This window comes from Rhinocladiella mackenziei (assembly GCF_000835555.1).
Source record: "Rhinocladiella mackenziei CBS 650.93 unplaced genomic scaffold supercont1.8, whole genome shotgun sequence".
Taxonomy (NCBI): domain Eukaryota; kingdom Fungi; phylum Ascomycota; class Eurotiomycetes; order Chaetothyriales; family Herpotrichiellaceae; genus Rhinocladiella; species Rhinocladiella mackenziei.
In genome coordinates, this window is record NW_013550597.1 from 17437 (window position 1) to 32870 (window position 15434).

The 15434-nt window shown below is 49.7% G+C and overlaps 3 protein-coding genes across 3 annotated transcripts; all 3 read right to left on the reverse strand.

The window, feature by feature from the left end:
- Nucleotides 1–638: 638 nt before the first annotated feature.
- On the reverse strand, nucleotides 639–2933 carry Z518_09609 (uncharacterized protein; the record flags this gene model as incomplete). Its single annotated transcript, XM_013412226.1, has 1 exon — nucleotides 639–2933. One exon carries the CDS (start codon nucleotides 2931–2933, stop codon nucleotides 639–641), a length of 2295 nt encoding a protein of 764 aa, XP_013267680.1.
- A 2270-nt stretch (nucleotides 2934–5203) lies between these two features.
- On the reverse strand, nucleotides 5204–7573 carry Z518_09610 (uncharacterized protein; the record flags this gene model as incomplete). Its single annotated transcript, XM_013412227.1, has 1 exon — nucleotides 5204–7573. One exon carries the CDS (start codon nucleotides 7571–7573, stop codon nucleotides 5204–5206), a length of 2370 nt encoding a protein of 789 aa, XP_013267681.1.
- Nucleotides 7574–12612: 5039 nt separating this feature from the next.
- On the reverse strand, nucleotides 12613–14027 carry Z518_09611 (uncharacterized protein; the record flags this gene model as incomplete). Its single annotated transcript, XM_013412228.1, has 3 exons — nucleotides 12613–13767; nucleotides 13827–13952; nucleotides 14010–14027. The coding sequence occupies 3 exons, from the start codon at nucleotides 14025–14027 to the stop codon at nucleotides 12613–12615; spliced, it is 1299 nt and encodes a 432-aa protein (XP_013267682.1).
- Between the last annotated feature and the right edge of the window lie 1407 nt (nucleotides 14028–15434).

The following is a 15434-nucleotide window of genomic DNA, read 5'->3' on the forward strand; positions in this document are numbered from 1 at the left end:
TCTTATCTCTTGTGGAGGTGCCACTTCTTCTTTCACGCGTCCGATTTCATCAAAAGTCCAAGCTAGCGCTCCTTCACGATTGTACAGCATCTCCAGCATCACGTCTCTTTCTTCTGGAGTCAGCATATCCCCCACCAGCATTCTCTCGATACGTTCAGGTCGAAGTCTTGAACCCCTCGCCATCAACGTGAGCCTCGGTAGTAACCACTGGTCGTACCTGTATGGTCGGTCATACAATCCGGCAGCTTTCTCTCGAGCAATAGCTTCTTCTCGCCACTTACTGCTCCCTCCTGGTTTACTGCCATCGCTGACCGAACTGTTGACAGGTTGGACCTTGTCTGCCTTTCTTTTGTATAAGGTATTCACTCTCACCCCTGGCGCTTGGGAAGCCAAATAACGCCTCCGCCTCAACCCTAACGCCATATCCTGTTCCATTGACCAATCATCAACCCTTCTCGATACTCGCCATGCTGTGACCTGTCCTATTCGACAGGGTTGAAAACGCATCCATCCGCCGCACTTACCTTCCTTCCTCTCTCTTTCTCTTGAAATAGGGTCTCTCCTTTCTAGAGGATCACTCTGACGCCCTAGGCCTCGCACTCCCGCGGGCAGAGGCCTTCCAACGTTTTGCCCGCGTGTCAGTTTAACGCCGGCCTGTCTCCTTCTTCAAATGCAGCGGACGCCGCATGCAACCTCACGGTCTTGTGGGTCTTCTGATCTCTTAACTCGACGAAACAGTTACTCTCTTCGTCTCTGGTTATCTTAGCACGCGCACTGGCCTGATAGGGATTCCCAAGTATCATTTTATACTTCGGGTCAACCACTTTCGCCACGAACATGTGCACATTCACCACCACATCGAGCACCTTGACGTCTAGATCCCTAATCACGCCAAGGAATCTCTTGGATGAACCATCGAACGAAATCCCATGCAATGCTCCTGGCGGCTCTAAAGGTAGGCCGAGCGCTTCGGCCATCTCGAATGACATCACGTTTACCTCAGCACCGGTGTCCAAAAGCGCTTCCTTAACTCCAAGTCTCGTTTCCACGGGGAGAATAGGGCACGCAGCTTGGTACCTTACTTGTTGAAATCCAACCAGTGGCCCCGGTCCGTCCATCCTGAGCGAAGATACTCTGTTTGGCGACTTTGCCGTGCTGACCACGTCTTTATCCTCATCATATTCCCACTCTTTTCGGGAGAATAGAATTCGACGCACGTCTGCTGATCCGGAGAGGATGCCCTGCACGGTGACATTATCGACTCGCTGATTTAACAATAGGTTCGCGAGCTTCTCAGGGCCATTCATGCGTCCGAGCACCTTGCTCAACTTCTCTTTTCCAACCGTGGGGATCTCCCCATGCATAGCTAATCTTCGTGCTGGCGCCGCCTTAGATGCCTCCGCAGATGATTCTACCATAATCGTATCATTTTCGTCATCCGGAATCTCTTGCACTTCTTCGGAAAATGACACTGTCTGCGGAACTCTCTGGCTTTCCGCTTCCTCGACGGCGGCCTGAACATAGTTGCCTCCTCGAAGACTCTTTGCAACTGGAAGAGATGCTTCCTCTCTTTGTCTCGACTTCAACACCTTGCTTACCCCTTGGACGGAGTGACTCGTTTCTGACTGTTTCGCTTTTCCGCGCAGATTCGACCGTGCTGCTGCAACGCCAACCCTATGTCCGATGTACTCTTCCTCCGAGTCGTCTTCAACGGACTTCGAGGAACTTTCAATACCGAGGCGAATCGACGAAACTCTCATTTCTTCCACAGGCTTGCTAGAATCAATCAAGTATCGAATGTGGTCCCTTCCAGCAATGCCATTAGCAGGAAACTTGACCGCGGGAGCTCCTTTCACATATCGGCCTAGACAAATCTTCCTTTCCTCGTTCAAATGGATCAGACCCTCCGAAATCATTTTCAACAGCTCTGGGCAGTCGTTACGGTGATGGCTCCCTTCACGGCAAAAGTAACAAATGAAGTCGCGGACTCCACCAGACCTCCCTTCAGGAAGTTGATCTCCATGGGGATGGGAATGCTCTCTCATTACCCCGTGACTCCTGACACTCCTCAACCCTCTGATCTCTCCTCTCAGCATGTCCATTTCCGCACGAAGAGGCATAACCAATTTCCTGGTCATGGCTTCGACCAACTCGTCCTCATATCCCGGTTGTAACGCTTTCTCGGCCAATCGCACCCCCGGGGTGCGATTAAACCGCGGGAAACTTTCCTGACTGGGATTACCTTCGGTGTTCTTTGGATTCTCAGTCTCCGCATTTTTCTCCTTGTCGACAACAGGTTTCGACTGTATCTTGTCGGCAAGGTCTTGGACGTCCTCCTTTGCCGGCACCTGATCCAAGGACTGGATGGCTTTATGAATTGCCCATTCTTCTATTGCTTTCTTGTGGATGGCTTCAAATCTCACTGTGTCGGGTTCGTTCACATCGATTTTCCCGTCCGCAAGAACCTTTCTCCTCAAGAACTCAGGCAATCCTCTCAAAAACCATATACCACTTTGGTAGGTAGTTGTTCGTCCTGTGCTTATCAAATAGTCTGCCGCCGTCTTGAACTGTCGACAGTACAATTTGATATCATCCGTGGCGGTACGAGGCCGCTGAGATAGTGCCTCGAGAAATGCCGTCGTTTTCATCCTTTGTTCATCATCCTCACTCTCCCACTCTTTCAGCATCGCTGTCTTCATGTCACTCCATACTCCAGCAGTGTACTCAGGTAAGCTTCGCAGATACGCACTAATCGCTCCCGTACAATATCTCACAACTCTTGCGGCACGCACTTCCTGTGCGTATCCAAAATCATCGCAAAAATCGTCGAAGGTTCTCAGGAACTCGGTCACGTTCGTCCCGTTGAAGTACGGAAGGGGCAGCCCCGACGGAGTACCCCATAATGGATGCGAACTCCTAGCGTTTGATGCCATACTGGCCGACGACGTTGGTGTGATCTGGATTGACTCGCTCGATGACTCTAGTCGTAAGGAGGGCCTCTCTGACGTCGACGACGACGTGCTCAATGGAGTGGTAGGCCTACGGAATAAACGAGACGCAACCCTACAAAGTCGAAAGAACAACACCGGTTGGTGTGATAAATGGGACGACAATAGGCAGTATGGCGTATGGATTCTGAATGGCATTGAATATTATCTCGTCTGCCCTAGATGTGGCCGGATGAATTTTGGGCAAAAAAAGGCGTTCCAGTCACATCTGGCAGGAAAACACAAACTCAAGGGGGCGAACGTGAAAATCGATGCCCTTCTCGCAAATTACGGCAAGAGAGTGGCTGCGACAAGGTAAGATCAAAACACCTCCCCCTCTTCTTACTTTTTACATATATTAAGCTAAATCCTCCATAGTGGCGCCAACGTCTCAGAGTCATCCCGACCGTCCGATCCAAACAACGTCCCCAAAGAACCCGAAGCGCAAAATCTTTCATGGGAGACAGCAGTGGTTAACTGCGTAAGAAGGATAAAGAATACGTATCATTATGGCTTCCCCCCCCCCCCCCCCAGTGGCCAGAATGTAACTGAAACCATGGATAAGATCTTGTATTCCGTTCAAAGCGGTGTACACACCCTTCTAGAAGTTTGTCCCCGGGACGGACCTAGATGGAACGCAATTGACCGGGAAAACTTGGGAACTTTTGACGGTGATCTTTCCCCGCATGTCCGAAGAAGAACAGAGGACACAAATTCTCCGAAAAATCTTACAACAAGTTAGAATCGAGGGGTTGCTGCGAGCTCTCGCGTCGAGAGCGATCTGCCTGGAAATAGAAACTCTTCAAGGATCGTGTGAGAGAAGCACCAGATGCGTTGTGCCAGTTGCTTATGAATGGTAAATGGTTTCCCCTGGTCTATCAGGCAGTCACTCATATGGTTCATAGCTCATCCCGATCTGGAGAAGCCGATAAACACTTTCGCGCACATAAACCGTTTGAAGAAGGTCGTTTCTCCAACCCTGGGAGAGAAGGCCCAAAGACTCTACAATCTGCTGGCCGGGATTCTTGACGAGTTCTGTAAACCTTCTTTGTCGCTCACACTCAAGCCTGAGTGTTAAAGACTTTTTAAACAATACGAGGAAAAGCGGAGAACGGCCGAGAAGTATTTTGTCGATGCATTCCAATGCGGATTACAAATGATGCTCGACTTTGCGAAGAGTGAGGTGAACTGCAGATTTCAATTCGCAGAGCAGGGGCAAGGGTTTGATCCGATGTGGATGATCCCCTCGATTGGTAGTCCGGAGCTAGGCGCGGGCGGGCGGGTGCTGGTCTGTCTCCTGCCCGCTGTGGTCCGTATTCCCCCATCTGGCGAGTTTAAGGAGACCAACGCAGAGGTCATTCTTGAGAGCTGAAATAGGGCACTCACGGCATCACGACACAAAATCTTGTCTTCATCCATAATTCCCTCGGCCCACGACCAGAGAGATTGAACTCTCGAATCAACGGACCCAGCTCGGGTCGTATATCCCGTTTGTCTTTGAACACTTCATAACCGAGAATCTCGTTGGCGTGGGTCAAGTCATTGCGATAGAATTGCCCAGTGACGTTCAAAGAGTCATTGTAGACGCGGCCCCGGTTGCTGGCACGCGTCCAGGCCAACAAGAAGGACGGATCTTGAATCGAGCGAGAAAGTATTTGTAAACGAAGTCATTTTACACACTCCTCGACGCTACGTATTGCCCAAACCAGAAATTCCCGATTCTTGGGTCATGTCCACTGCCTATCAGGAACCGTAGACCCTGGTAACTGAAGTTTATTCCAAGACCCAGTTAACGCGTTTGTGGCCCGAAACAACGGGCACTCGACGGGTGGGTTTGCTGAGTGTATTAGGGACCTAGAGCAGCAAAAGCAATCCATAAGCGAAACTTCATAAAACCTTTCAATAAAAAATAGGCTGAACGTCGCCGACAAATCCGGCCGATTTCACAGGGCTTGTGGAGATCTCTGGCGCTCAACGTCCGGTGAGACAGTACGTCACGCAGCGATATCGACGAGATGTCAAAGCGGTTCCTCGTTAGCGGGAAGAAGGTTCGGGACAAGATCATCTATCCCGAAGTTTCACTGTACCTGATTCAAGAAAAATCGATACACCTCTTCAAGGGACGAAAATACTCTCAACTGATTATGGGATGTGAGTTGTCTCCGATAGCCTTTTGTGGTAAAACTTCACGAAGCTTCGCTCATGGACTGCTCTTGCTATTCAGCTTTTTCCAGGTCCTCGATACACTCAGCAAACCACCTATCAATGCGCTCGATGATCGTGGTAACTGCCTGCTTCAGCCTCTCGATGGATAGGTCTTTCCCCGACTTCCCGACGCCTTTTTTGTCAGCAGGATTGTCGCCTTTGTCTTGACCAGTCCAGTCGATCTTTTCCTCCAAACTGAGCTCGCCAATACCTCTCTCGACTTTCCCAATCTCCTCCTCAGCTTCCTCCCAAATTTTCTCGTCAGGGACCGCAAATCTAGGCGCGTCGTATTTCCGAGAGAGGATTATATGTCCGCCCGCCGCGGCAGCGACGTCTTTCCAGGTTACTAAACGATCTGACTCCCTTCCTTCGTTGAATCCAAACAGTTCGACCCTCAGTCGATGCATAAGCCGAATGACGGGGAACGAAGTCTTTCTGAAGAGACGTGATGGTTCATCACCCATCCAAGTATCCCAGGAATCACTCACAATAACGAGTTTTCTGGACCCCAATGCTACCCCTTTTTCGGCTTCGGTGGGCTGGGATGCCCCTGTGGAAGCAATACTCTTGAGTTCCTCCGCACCTTTAGGAGTCCGCTTCAGCTCTCCAAACACCAGAACCCAGAAGATACTCTCAATGTCATGCCATGGGTTGTGCCGAGGGTGGTTTCCCATCAGAATGTCGATTGCCATGTAGAGGTAAGTGCCCGTGCGCCAGGGAGCTCCGGACTGAGGATCGCCGTACACGCAAGCCATGTCGAGGTCAATCAGCCGCCCGGGTGGAGGGCCGCCCTCCTCCTTCAGCATATCGGGCGACGTCACCATGATATTCGAGGGAGAAATGTCTCGGTGGACGATGGGCCGATCCCGGTCAAACATTTTCTGGATAGCGAGTACCGCTGAACGGAGAGCCTTCATCCGCTCGAGTTCCGTGACATCTCGAAGTTGGGGGTATTGATGTTGTGAAAGCCCGTCCACAGAAACGCCACAGTACTCTTCCAGGTACCATCGCTGCCTTCTCGTGTACGAAGGCTCATCGGCCGACTCGGCAGCAGTTCCCTTCACTTCCGGCATAAACAAGCCCTTCTCAGCCTCTTTCTTCTGGGTCTGGTTGGCCATGACGGAGGATGTACTGTGTGTCACCTCCATATACCGATAGTTCGGCCCCATTTTGAGATATTGTCTTGAATGTTTGGCCTCCGGTAGAACGTCAAACTCGGTGGTTAAAGGTCCGTCTTTCCACTCAAAAAGCTTTGGTAGTTCCTCGATATCGCTCAGTTCACTAAGGATATCCGCTTCACTCGTGCGCGCCTCGTAGACCCACGCCATTTTCAGCGCGGCAAGACCGTCACCTTCTATAGGTGGGTTCTCTGTGTCCTTTTTGGCCTGTGACTTTCTTGACTTTTTCTTTTTTGGCTTTGGTTTTTGCATTTTAATAGGCCATACCGTCGTGCCGCGGGTCGTGACCAGGTCGACACCCACACGCACGAGTGGCGATGGTATCTTACATCCGGCCGGAGTGAAGCTGATGGCTCTTCGACCGATGGCAGAAGGTTCCTTGGCTAAGCCCTGGGCGTCGTCAGGGGCCAGCATGAGCCAGTTGACGAAGCGCAGAAAACTTGAGGTATTCTGCTCGATATTAAGCCCGTTTTCGTAACACAGCACCTGCCCTCTGTTCAGTTGATAGAGACGCAATGTTCTGCCGGCGACGTGAATGGAGTAGATGAAGTGGCGAAAGGGGTCGTCTCGGAACACCTGGTTGCATCTCAAAAGAGAGAGTTGTATTTGGGACTGTGCATATGTCTGGTCGGCCGATTTCTTGAGTTCCCAGGTTGTCTTCATATCGCAATACCTCACATTTTCCTTGTTGACATCGGTGGCAATACTAGCTAGATCGGGTTTGAAAAGCTTCAGGCCTTCCGCGTACTCCTCATTACTGATCCCGGACTTGGGTACCTTTGTTCCGATATTAATGAAGACGTTCTGAGCCTGTCGTGTCTTTGCCGTCGATTGTGCTTGAAGAACCTCTTGAGCTTTCCGAAGCATGCGGAAAAATATATTCTGAGAAATTATTCCCGAGCTCTTTGAGACCATGTCCGACCGCCATTTTTTCCATTCATTGGATATCTTGAGTGCCTCCTCTGCCCTCTTAATTTGGGTTTCGGTGAACTTTGCGTTCTTGGACATCTTATTATGAAGCTTCTCAAAAATGGAGATCTTTGTGTCCTCCACGTGTGTCATGCAGCCAAGGCTAGAGATGAAAACGGGTAAGCGATGAATTTGAGTATCGTCGTGGGGGACAGAATTTACTGCATTCTGGGGTGTCTCATTGGCGACACTGCTTTTGGTTATTGTCTTCTTAGGCGTCTGGGAGATAGGCATGACGGGTGATTCTTTCTCTGACGAGGCTATATTCCCGTCGAGTGGTAACCCTCCTCTTCGATGGAGGCTCTCTGGAGAGGCTTCAAGGAAAGGTATGGCACGCGTTCGGTGGCGTTTTGAATGAGGTATCGAAATCTCGATGCGAAGCTGGTCGGAGTTCTGTCTGGACGCCATATTTAGCATTTGACTTTTGCAATTCAAAAGCTCGAGACTTACCTATGGTCGCAGTTGTGTGTGGTGTGCCTTTTGTATGGTGCCAGACTAGTGAGACATGTTATCGGCAGCGGCGCGTTTGATTGATGTCCAAATTTACCGTTGCCTAGGCAACAAATACCGTAATGGATTTTTGTCACGGGACTAAATGCCAAGGATTACGTGCCAAGGGACTTCTGCGCTAGCTCGTTACTCTTTTCGCAAAATTGGATTGCCGAAATCTTAACGACGAGTGCTCTAGAAATTCTGTGACTTCTTAATATAGCTACTTTGTAGCCTTTAAAATTAGATCGACCCAAAAACTTCGATTTTTCTACGTTAATGTAAGGTAAAGAGAGTGGTGGGAAAAAGTTGCGTTTCATACGCTAAATGGTACGACGTACCGCTTTTGAAAGGGTGGACCATTACGCCAGAATAGCACATATTTTACCGCCATTCTACAAAAGAGGTTTCATTATTAGCTAAGTATCTCTACACAAGATCTATCAAAAAAAAAAAAAAAAAAATAGGTCTTTTTACGCAGTGTTATGACGTTCTATGGGGGTATAGCAGCTGGTGTACAGAAGTAACACCTCTCGATATCGACTTCTAGCCGGCCATATAGTCCACGGACTGGATCCGTGTAACACCCATCACGCCACGAATTCCCAGCCACTGCGAAGGTGGCAGGAAGGGGGCTGGGCGTTGGAAAGGAGGCAGGAAGATAAACGGATCGAAGGTATAAGAAGAGCCCTCGAACCCTTAGATAGAGACATGTTTCAGTACATTGCCATTCCACACCCTACCTTGTACGCTCGCAACGATTTATGATCCCTCTCCCCACATCCTCTCTTAGCACTGTTGTTACAATCCGATGGCGGTGTGTCAAACTTCGTGAATTGAAAGAGTGCTCTGGCTCTCCTAATGAATGTAGAATAGAGCCTATCTATATATCTATCTAACGAGTGTACGTCACCAATGCTGCTTGCTAATGGTGATACAGCCTATTGAGCGAGGGTTGCTGTCAAACTTCTCGTGCAACTTGAGATGACCTGAAAACCCCCCATTTTACTAGGGATTTGAGGTACCTCGCCATCCACCGGACAACGCTCGCACAGCTAGGCTCAATTGGTGCCTAGACAGCTCGAGACCCACTCGCTGTTGTTCGAAACTCGCGGTCAGGACTCGCTCTCCCGGGGCGCCCCCCAACTAAACGTGTATATATTTCAGCAAGCTAGCAGAACAAGTTGTAGAAGAACAATAGCTCATAGACACACAAGGCTATTCGACAGCCACAGCGGGCCTGCCAAGACTGTTTAAGGGGCTTCCAGGTTGTGCCATGACACACACACACACACACGAGGAAGGAGATATCTCTACAACACACACCCTTCGCCACGACAAAAATAATCAACACCAAAGCTCCCCTCCTATAGTCCATCACTGACGAACTGATAAATGGGGCGCCACAACCAATGAAAGCTTGAGCTAGACAAGTTCACCGACAGAAAGGTTTGAATCAGTGACCTCCCTCGATATCACTTAGTTTAACATCAACAATCACTGGCTGGAGCATTACGTTTACCCATCTAGGGCACCTAGAAATCTAGGCCGGACAACCCTCTTGCCTTACCTATGATCGAACACTAGTAAGGTCCCTCAATTCTATCGGTTCGACTGAAACTTAGTGTGCCCACGAAGTTTCGTCCTTGATAGGTCAACCACGATTTGGTGTCAATTTTGAAGCAGTTTTTGGCATTATAAAATATAAGCTTGATTTTTTTTTAATTTATTTTTTTTCCGAATTCGGAATCGCCTGGTTAGGGCTGGCGTTATGTGGCGACGCCAAGAGCGACTTGCTGGCCAATCACGTAAGCCTTGGCAGTGTCACGTGGGCAACTGGGTACGTCGGCACTCCCCTTGCCGCGTCGTCATCGGATCTAATCCGTGGACCATGTGGCCCGAGTGGACTCTATACTCGATAGATGTCCATGGATTGGATCCGATGAAATCCCGCGGGCAATCTACCCTCAACGGATTAAACATTTTCCGAGCCATAACCCGTCGGATTAAATATTTTCCGGGGCCACCCCCAAATCGGATCCAGTCTGTGGACCAAGCGGCCGGGGGGTGGGCACCCTATTCGATATCGACATGGTCCACGGATTGGATCCGATGAGTCGTGGTATTTCATCGGATCCAATTTGTGACCTAGACGAGCTCTTACTGATCGCGCTCGTAACCGAGCGTTAACGAACGAGCCTCGATGTCGATATGTGTCAAACTTGTGGTACAACTTGAGTTGAAGGAGTGCTCTGTTTTCTATCAAGTTGAGGTCCTGCCTCGCATGTTGATATAGACAAAGATTGTCGCCATCTTTCGGTGTCTCCGTGTTCAGCTCGTAGACGAAACCCTTGTCCAGCTGAACATCCATTGCCACGCTGAAATCGTTGCCACATATTGTTGAGAGAATGGATGCAGGAGTGCATGTATGTTGACATTATCCAGACTGTACTCATGCCTGTGCTGTAGCCTGCGGCAGCCTAGGGCAGCCTAGACGAGTAACTGTGTATTTAAAGTCGCTCATTATCCTTAGATAGTCAGATAGACAAGTCTCCATAGCCCAATGTGCATGCACTCCTGCATTCATTCTCTCAACAATGTACATTGGGCTATGGAGACTTGTCTATCTGACCATCTAAGGATAATGAGCGACTATAAATACACAGTTACTAGTCTAGGCTGCCGCAGGCAGCTGTAGGCAGCCGCAGGCTACAGCACAGGTGTCAGGGTGGGGACGTACGAGGGAACGAGAGCAGAGATTCGACAATGATATTACTATCCACTGCACTATAAAGTACAAGACGAGAGACAAAGAGCGTGAAAGCAATGCAAACCCGTCCTAGATACTTATAGCCAGCGATACAGTCATGCTGCAAAGCTACCACGCAGGCACACAAGGCTATTCGACAGCCACAGTGGGCCTGCCAAGACCGTTCGAGGGGATTCCAGGTTGTGCCATGACAAACAGAGACGCTCTGAACACGCAACAACGTCAAAATTGGGTGCAAAAAGACCTGTAAAGGCGAGTGCAAAGGGTTCTGCCCAAAGGGATCAACGACGTTGGAAAGGAAGCACCAAGAGGGGCCAATTATGCGAGGGAAGCAAAAGTGGATGGAAAGGTACCTGAAAACCCCCCATTTTACTAAGGATTTGAGGTACCTCACCATCCACCGGACGACGCTCGCACCACTAGGCTCAATTGTGTTTAGACAGCCCCAGACCCACTCGCTGTTGTTCGAAACTCGCTCTCCCGACTCGCTCTCCCGAGGCAATCCCATATAACATGCGTTACCGTCAAAACAAGGTGCCACTCGGGGTGTATTGAATGCTCTGTTCTCTATCTACTTGTCGAAGTACTGAGGCTCCTTTTGCTGATATGCGAATACTACGTCGTTACGCAGAGCAACCATCAGTAACGTCGTCGTCCATGGAAACCTCTCACCAGTGTTTCAGCTGTGGAGCCTATACACAATATCCCTTTGTTCAACACGCACTCTGACCGAGTACAGTCTGGACTGCCTTGAAAGCCGCGGGTCTCGGCGCAAACTTACAGCACTTCAACTCTGAACCAGCCATCAAAAGCAAGATCAACGAGACCTTTGGACTGCCGGAAACCTGACAACTGAAGGTGCAACTCGTGTTTGGCAAACTGGTAGCAGAACCGAAGGAAAGACGTTCGACGGACTTGAGCCACAGGTTGTAATCAAACACTAACCTAGTATGGACGGGGAAGGCCCTGTTATTTAGCGTCATGGATCTTCTAAGAGGAGTGGGAAGAATGGATGATAGAGAATCCATATGGTTCAAATTGGGCGACAGATAAGCGGTTCGGCGGCCGAAGCATCGGGCCCGCGGTTTTACTTGGCACCGAGTTGTGGGCACAACAAGCTCTAGTGGCTGAACTTGAAGTCCAGGCACGGCCCTCTCGCTGCTTGAACAGGCTAATCCTTCAAGTCCCTTATTGAAGGGCAGCATTGCTGTTATCCTCTGAATAATGACTCACACTAATGTTCTAAATCAGGAAGAAGCACAGGTCAATTATGCAAAAGTCCATTTGTTTTCTGGTTGTGAATTTTATATACCAAATATTCTAAGAGTATCAACATGGGGCCGGTAGGCTTGAGAGGGTGCCACGAGCGTATGGGAATGTTTTCATTGTTCTAGCTAAGCTGAAAGATCAACTCATTTACGCTTTTCGATGTTTTGAGGATTTTGAGATCTGAGAAAGTCTGCTTAGTAAATAGGACTTTATGCTCCAGTACTTCTCGATTTTGGGCCACCTCCTGGTTCACAGCGTAATTTGATACGTCTGCCCAGGTTGGACACCACTTTGCAGGCTCCAATAGATGACCTCGAAGTTGGACAAGCCAGATAAGGAGCATCTGAAAAGTGTACCCCGGAAGCTGTCCCATTGCAACAGCTTAGTACCTAACTAAGTTAGGTTCGACCCTACCGCCTTCTGATTCCTTACCTGCTCCCACACTTGGAAAAAGATTAGAGGTATGCGACGATAGAAATAAAAACGTCAGGGAGTGTTGTCACTTTCTCGGCAGAATGCATTCATGGCTACGTTAAGGATATCCCGCAGGAAGTATCAAGTACGGACACTCTCGGCTTCTACCTCGTACAAGAAGACCGCTATCTCGCCCTGGCCGCCTCATGCCTTTGTTTTATCTGCAGCGCTAACATCAGCCAAGTGGGTATCATGTTGCTTCTTTTCGTGGCCGAAAAGATCTTCCTTTTCCATCTGGACTACTATGTGATTGGTGAGATACTTTGACGGATCATTTGCCAACAATGCACATGCGATGGCAGTTACGCCGAAGGGAATGATGGTGAGGAAAACCCGTTGAAACGCATATGCGTAAACGCCCTTCGGAGCAGCTGCTGTAGCTTGCTCCGGGAACCGAACGGAAGACGTATGGCACCCCCACTGCATTCGAAACTGTAGCCTGAATCAGTTCCCCAGCATGTTCAAGGGGGAAGCCATGCTGGGTGCCGGCGCTGATGATAGCAGGCGCGAGCTCGCTTTCGACGATTGAGTTCAAAATTGTTTGAAGAATAGCATTCCCCAGGCTGCCGCCGGCGCTGCGGAATGTTCCAATGAGACCGATGGCAACTCTCAGGTGTCGAAGGGGGACATTCAGGCTGACTATGACATATGCCACAACGGTAACGGTCGGGAATGGTCCCATTCCGAAAGTCCGAACTGCCATAAACGCTGCTTTGTGGTTAGGAATTGTTGCGGCTAGACAGACGATGCTGACGGTCATCAAAGTCACCCAAAAGATAAGCTGAAGCCTCAGGTGACCAATGAGTCCGATCTCTGCTGATGACACAGCGCCAAAAATGAGTTGACCAACACCATTAGGAATCTGAATTATGCCAATCTGTATGGGATCGCTCGTGAATACGAAGAGAGTAACCTGAGGGAGCATTGCTGCCATCGAACGATAGATGAATCCGGCCACAAAAGCGATCACCACGAATATGGTATATCTCCGAAACTCTCGCAGCAGCGACAATGGGAATAAAGGTGACTCAGGAACCGTGAAGTCGTAGATGAAGCTCGCCGCGACGGCGCAAATCCCAATAATAAGTGGAGCGAGAAAAGCCGCAGAGTCCCACGCATATTGTGTACCAGCCCAAGAGAGGCCAACGAGAGCTATACGCAGACCTCCGCCAAAGAGCAAGTAGACAATGAAGTCTAATTCTCGAAATTCTTGCCAGCGGGGTTTGCCATAGTCGTGAGCCGGACGTGAAGGTGGAAAATAGAAAAGAGTGACGCCGGTAACGCTGACAGTGGCGTAGATAGTGCCGATGATAGAGAACCAGCGCCAGGAGAGTGCAGTTCGAGTGTATATGGAGGTGGCCATTAAGGTACTGACTAGAACCCACGGTGTTGAATAAAGAACTCTGTCAATGCGATACCAGCGCCTCTGTAGATGCGGTCAGTAAATTAATAGCTATTTGGATGTGAAAAAAGGCATATACACACCGCTATTTGTTGGGAAGCATTTCTGACACGCTGGCATAGCCAACGAAAATAACTCCACAGGCGAATCCGATAATCGTCTCCCCAGCAACAAGTCCAAGGGGTTTTGTTGGTAGTGGCGGAAACAATCTGTACCTAGTGAGCCTGTTTGTCCTAAGCCGCAAAATGCTTTGGTGTAGAACTCACGCATCCGATAATGGCCATGATATATTGCCTGATATGATGACATAACGCCGGCCAAATATACCGCTCAGACTCTCAGCAATAGCGAATGAGACTGCACCGGCAACTGAAAAGGCGCTAACAGTCCATGGCAGGTTTTGGATGTCTCCTAGCTCTGTTGCGAGCTGAGTGAGGGACGCCGGTTAACAGCCCAATGGCTGCGACGGGAGCAACGAAGCCGAGCGCAACCTACTATAACAAGATCGATTAATGTCAGGGCGGTATAGTACTACAGAGTGTGGAATGTACTTGCCATAACGGCCGCTCCCAGTTGCCACGTCATAGGGGGTCTGGACCTCTTCGCCAGCATTACGCGAGGATTGCTCGATATGAGAACTGCATCTGACGGGGTTGCCTTGTCCCGTTGATGCTCCATCATCACGGGCGAGGTCTGACTTATGACTCCGTACTTGATGTCTTCGACGTTTGCAGCCATCGTTGGAACCAATCCGGGAGCAGTGAACAGAAACGGGCAAATACTGAGTGCTAGTGCTTGTCGAATTCCCAAGTGATCATGAGACTTTATAGGCTGTCGATTCAGCAGCTCCAGCTAATGAACGCCTTGGGGCATCTCGTGGAGTTCCGACGGGGCCCCGCGAAGCCCCAGATTCATATGGCAAAACCTGGCGAATGGGCGCTCGTAAGGACCTTCGAAGGCGTCGTACGCTTTGTACGCGCTTAGAAACTATATTGTAAAGGTGATGAACGGTTTAGCACTTGAGTGCCTGTCATGCAGGGAGGATGTCGTCGTCAAAGTCGTTGAGCAACCACACACAAAGCTCTAATCACAAGAAAAGTTCAATGCACTCGCCAACTTTCCACCCACCCGTGTTTGCTTGCCCCTTACATAATCCATGCACGTAGCGCCCCGCTACAATATAGTCTGATGGTCCCTTGGACCCCTTCTAAATAGGCCAGCGCCGCAAGGGGAGTACTCTCGTGACGACGATAAGAGAGGGGAGGAGGGGGGGGGGGTTGCACGCCGTCTAGGCCTTGACATGGGCCGGGTCGGGCCGGACTTTTACTACCCCTTGGCCCGCCCGAACGGGGGTTTTGGGGTCAACCAAAGCTTGACCCAAACCGACCCAGAAGCCCGTTCAATTGGGCTGGGTCGGGTCGGGTTATCCTAACATATAAATAAGCTAAGCACGGTAACATATGGCATTAACCAAGTAGTTTTTCAATCATTGAATTAAAGGGAATGCTCATAAAAGCAACAGTAGTGAGAATTCCAATTTGATCGTTCATTTAACGTAGTTCATAAGCGAGCGTACCACTCAATTTCTCACCAAAATTCGTTAAGTAGTGCACTCGCTAATGACCCGCATTATTAGATTGCGCACACTATGTCATCCCGAATTTAACTAAACTTTAGGCGACCAAACGGGG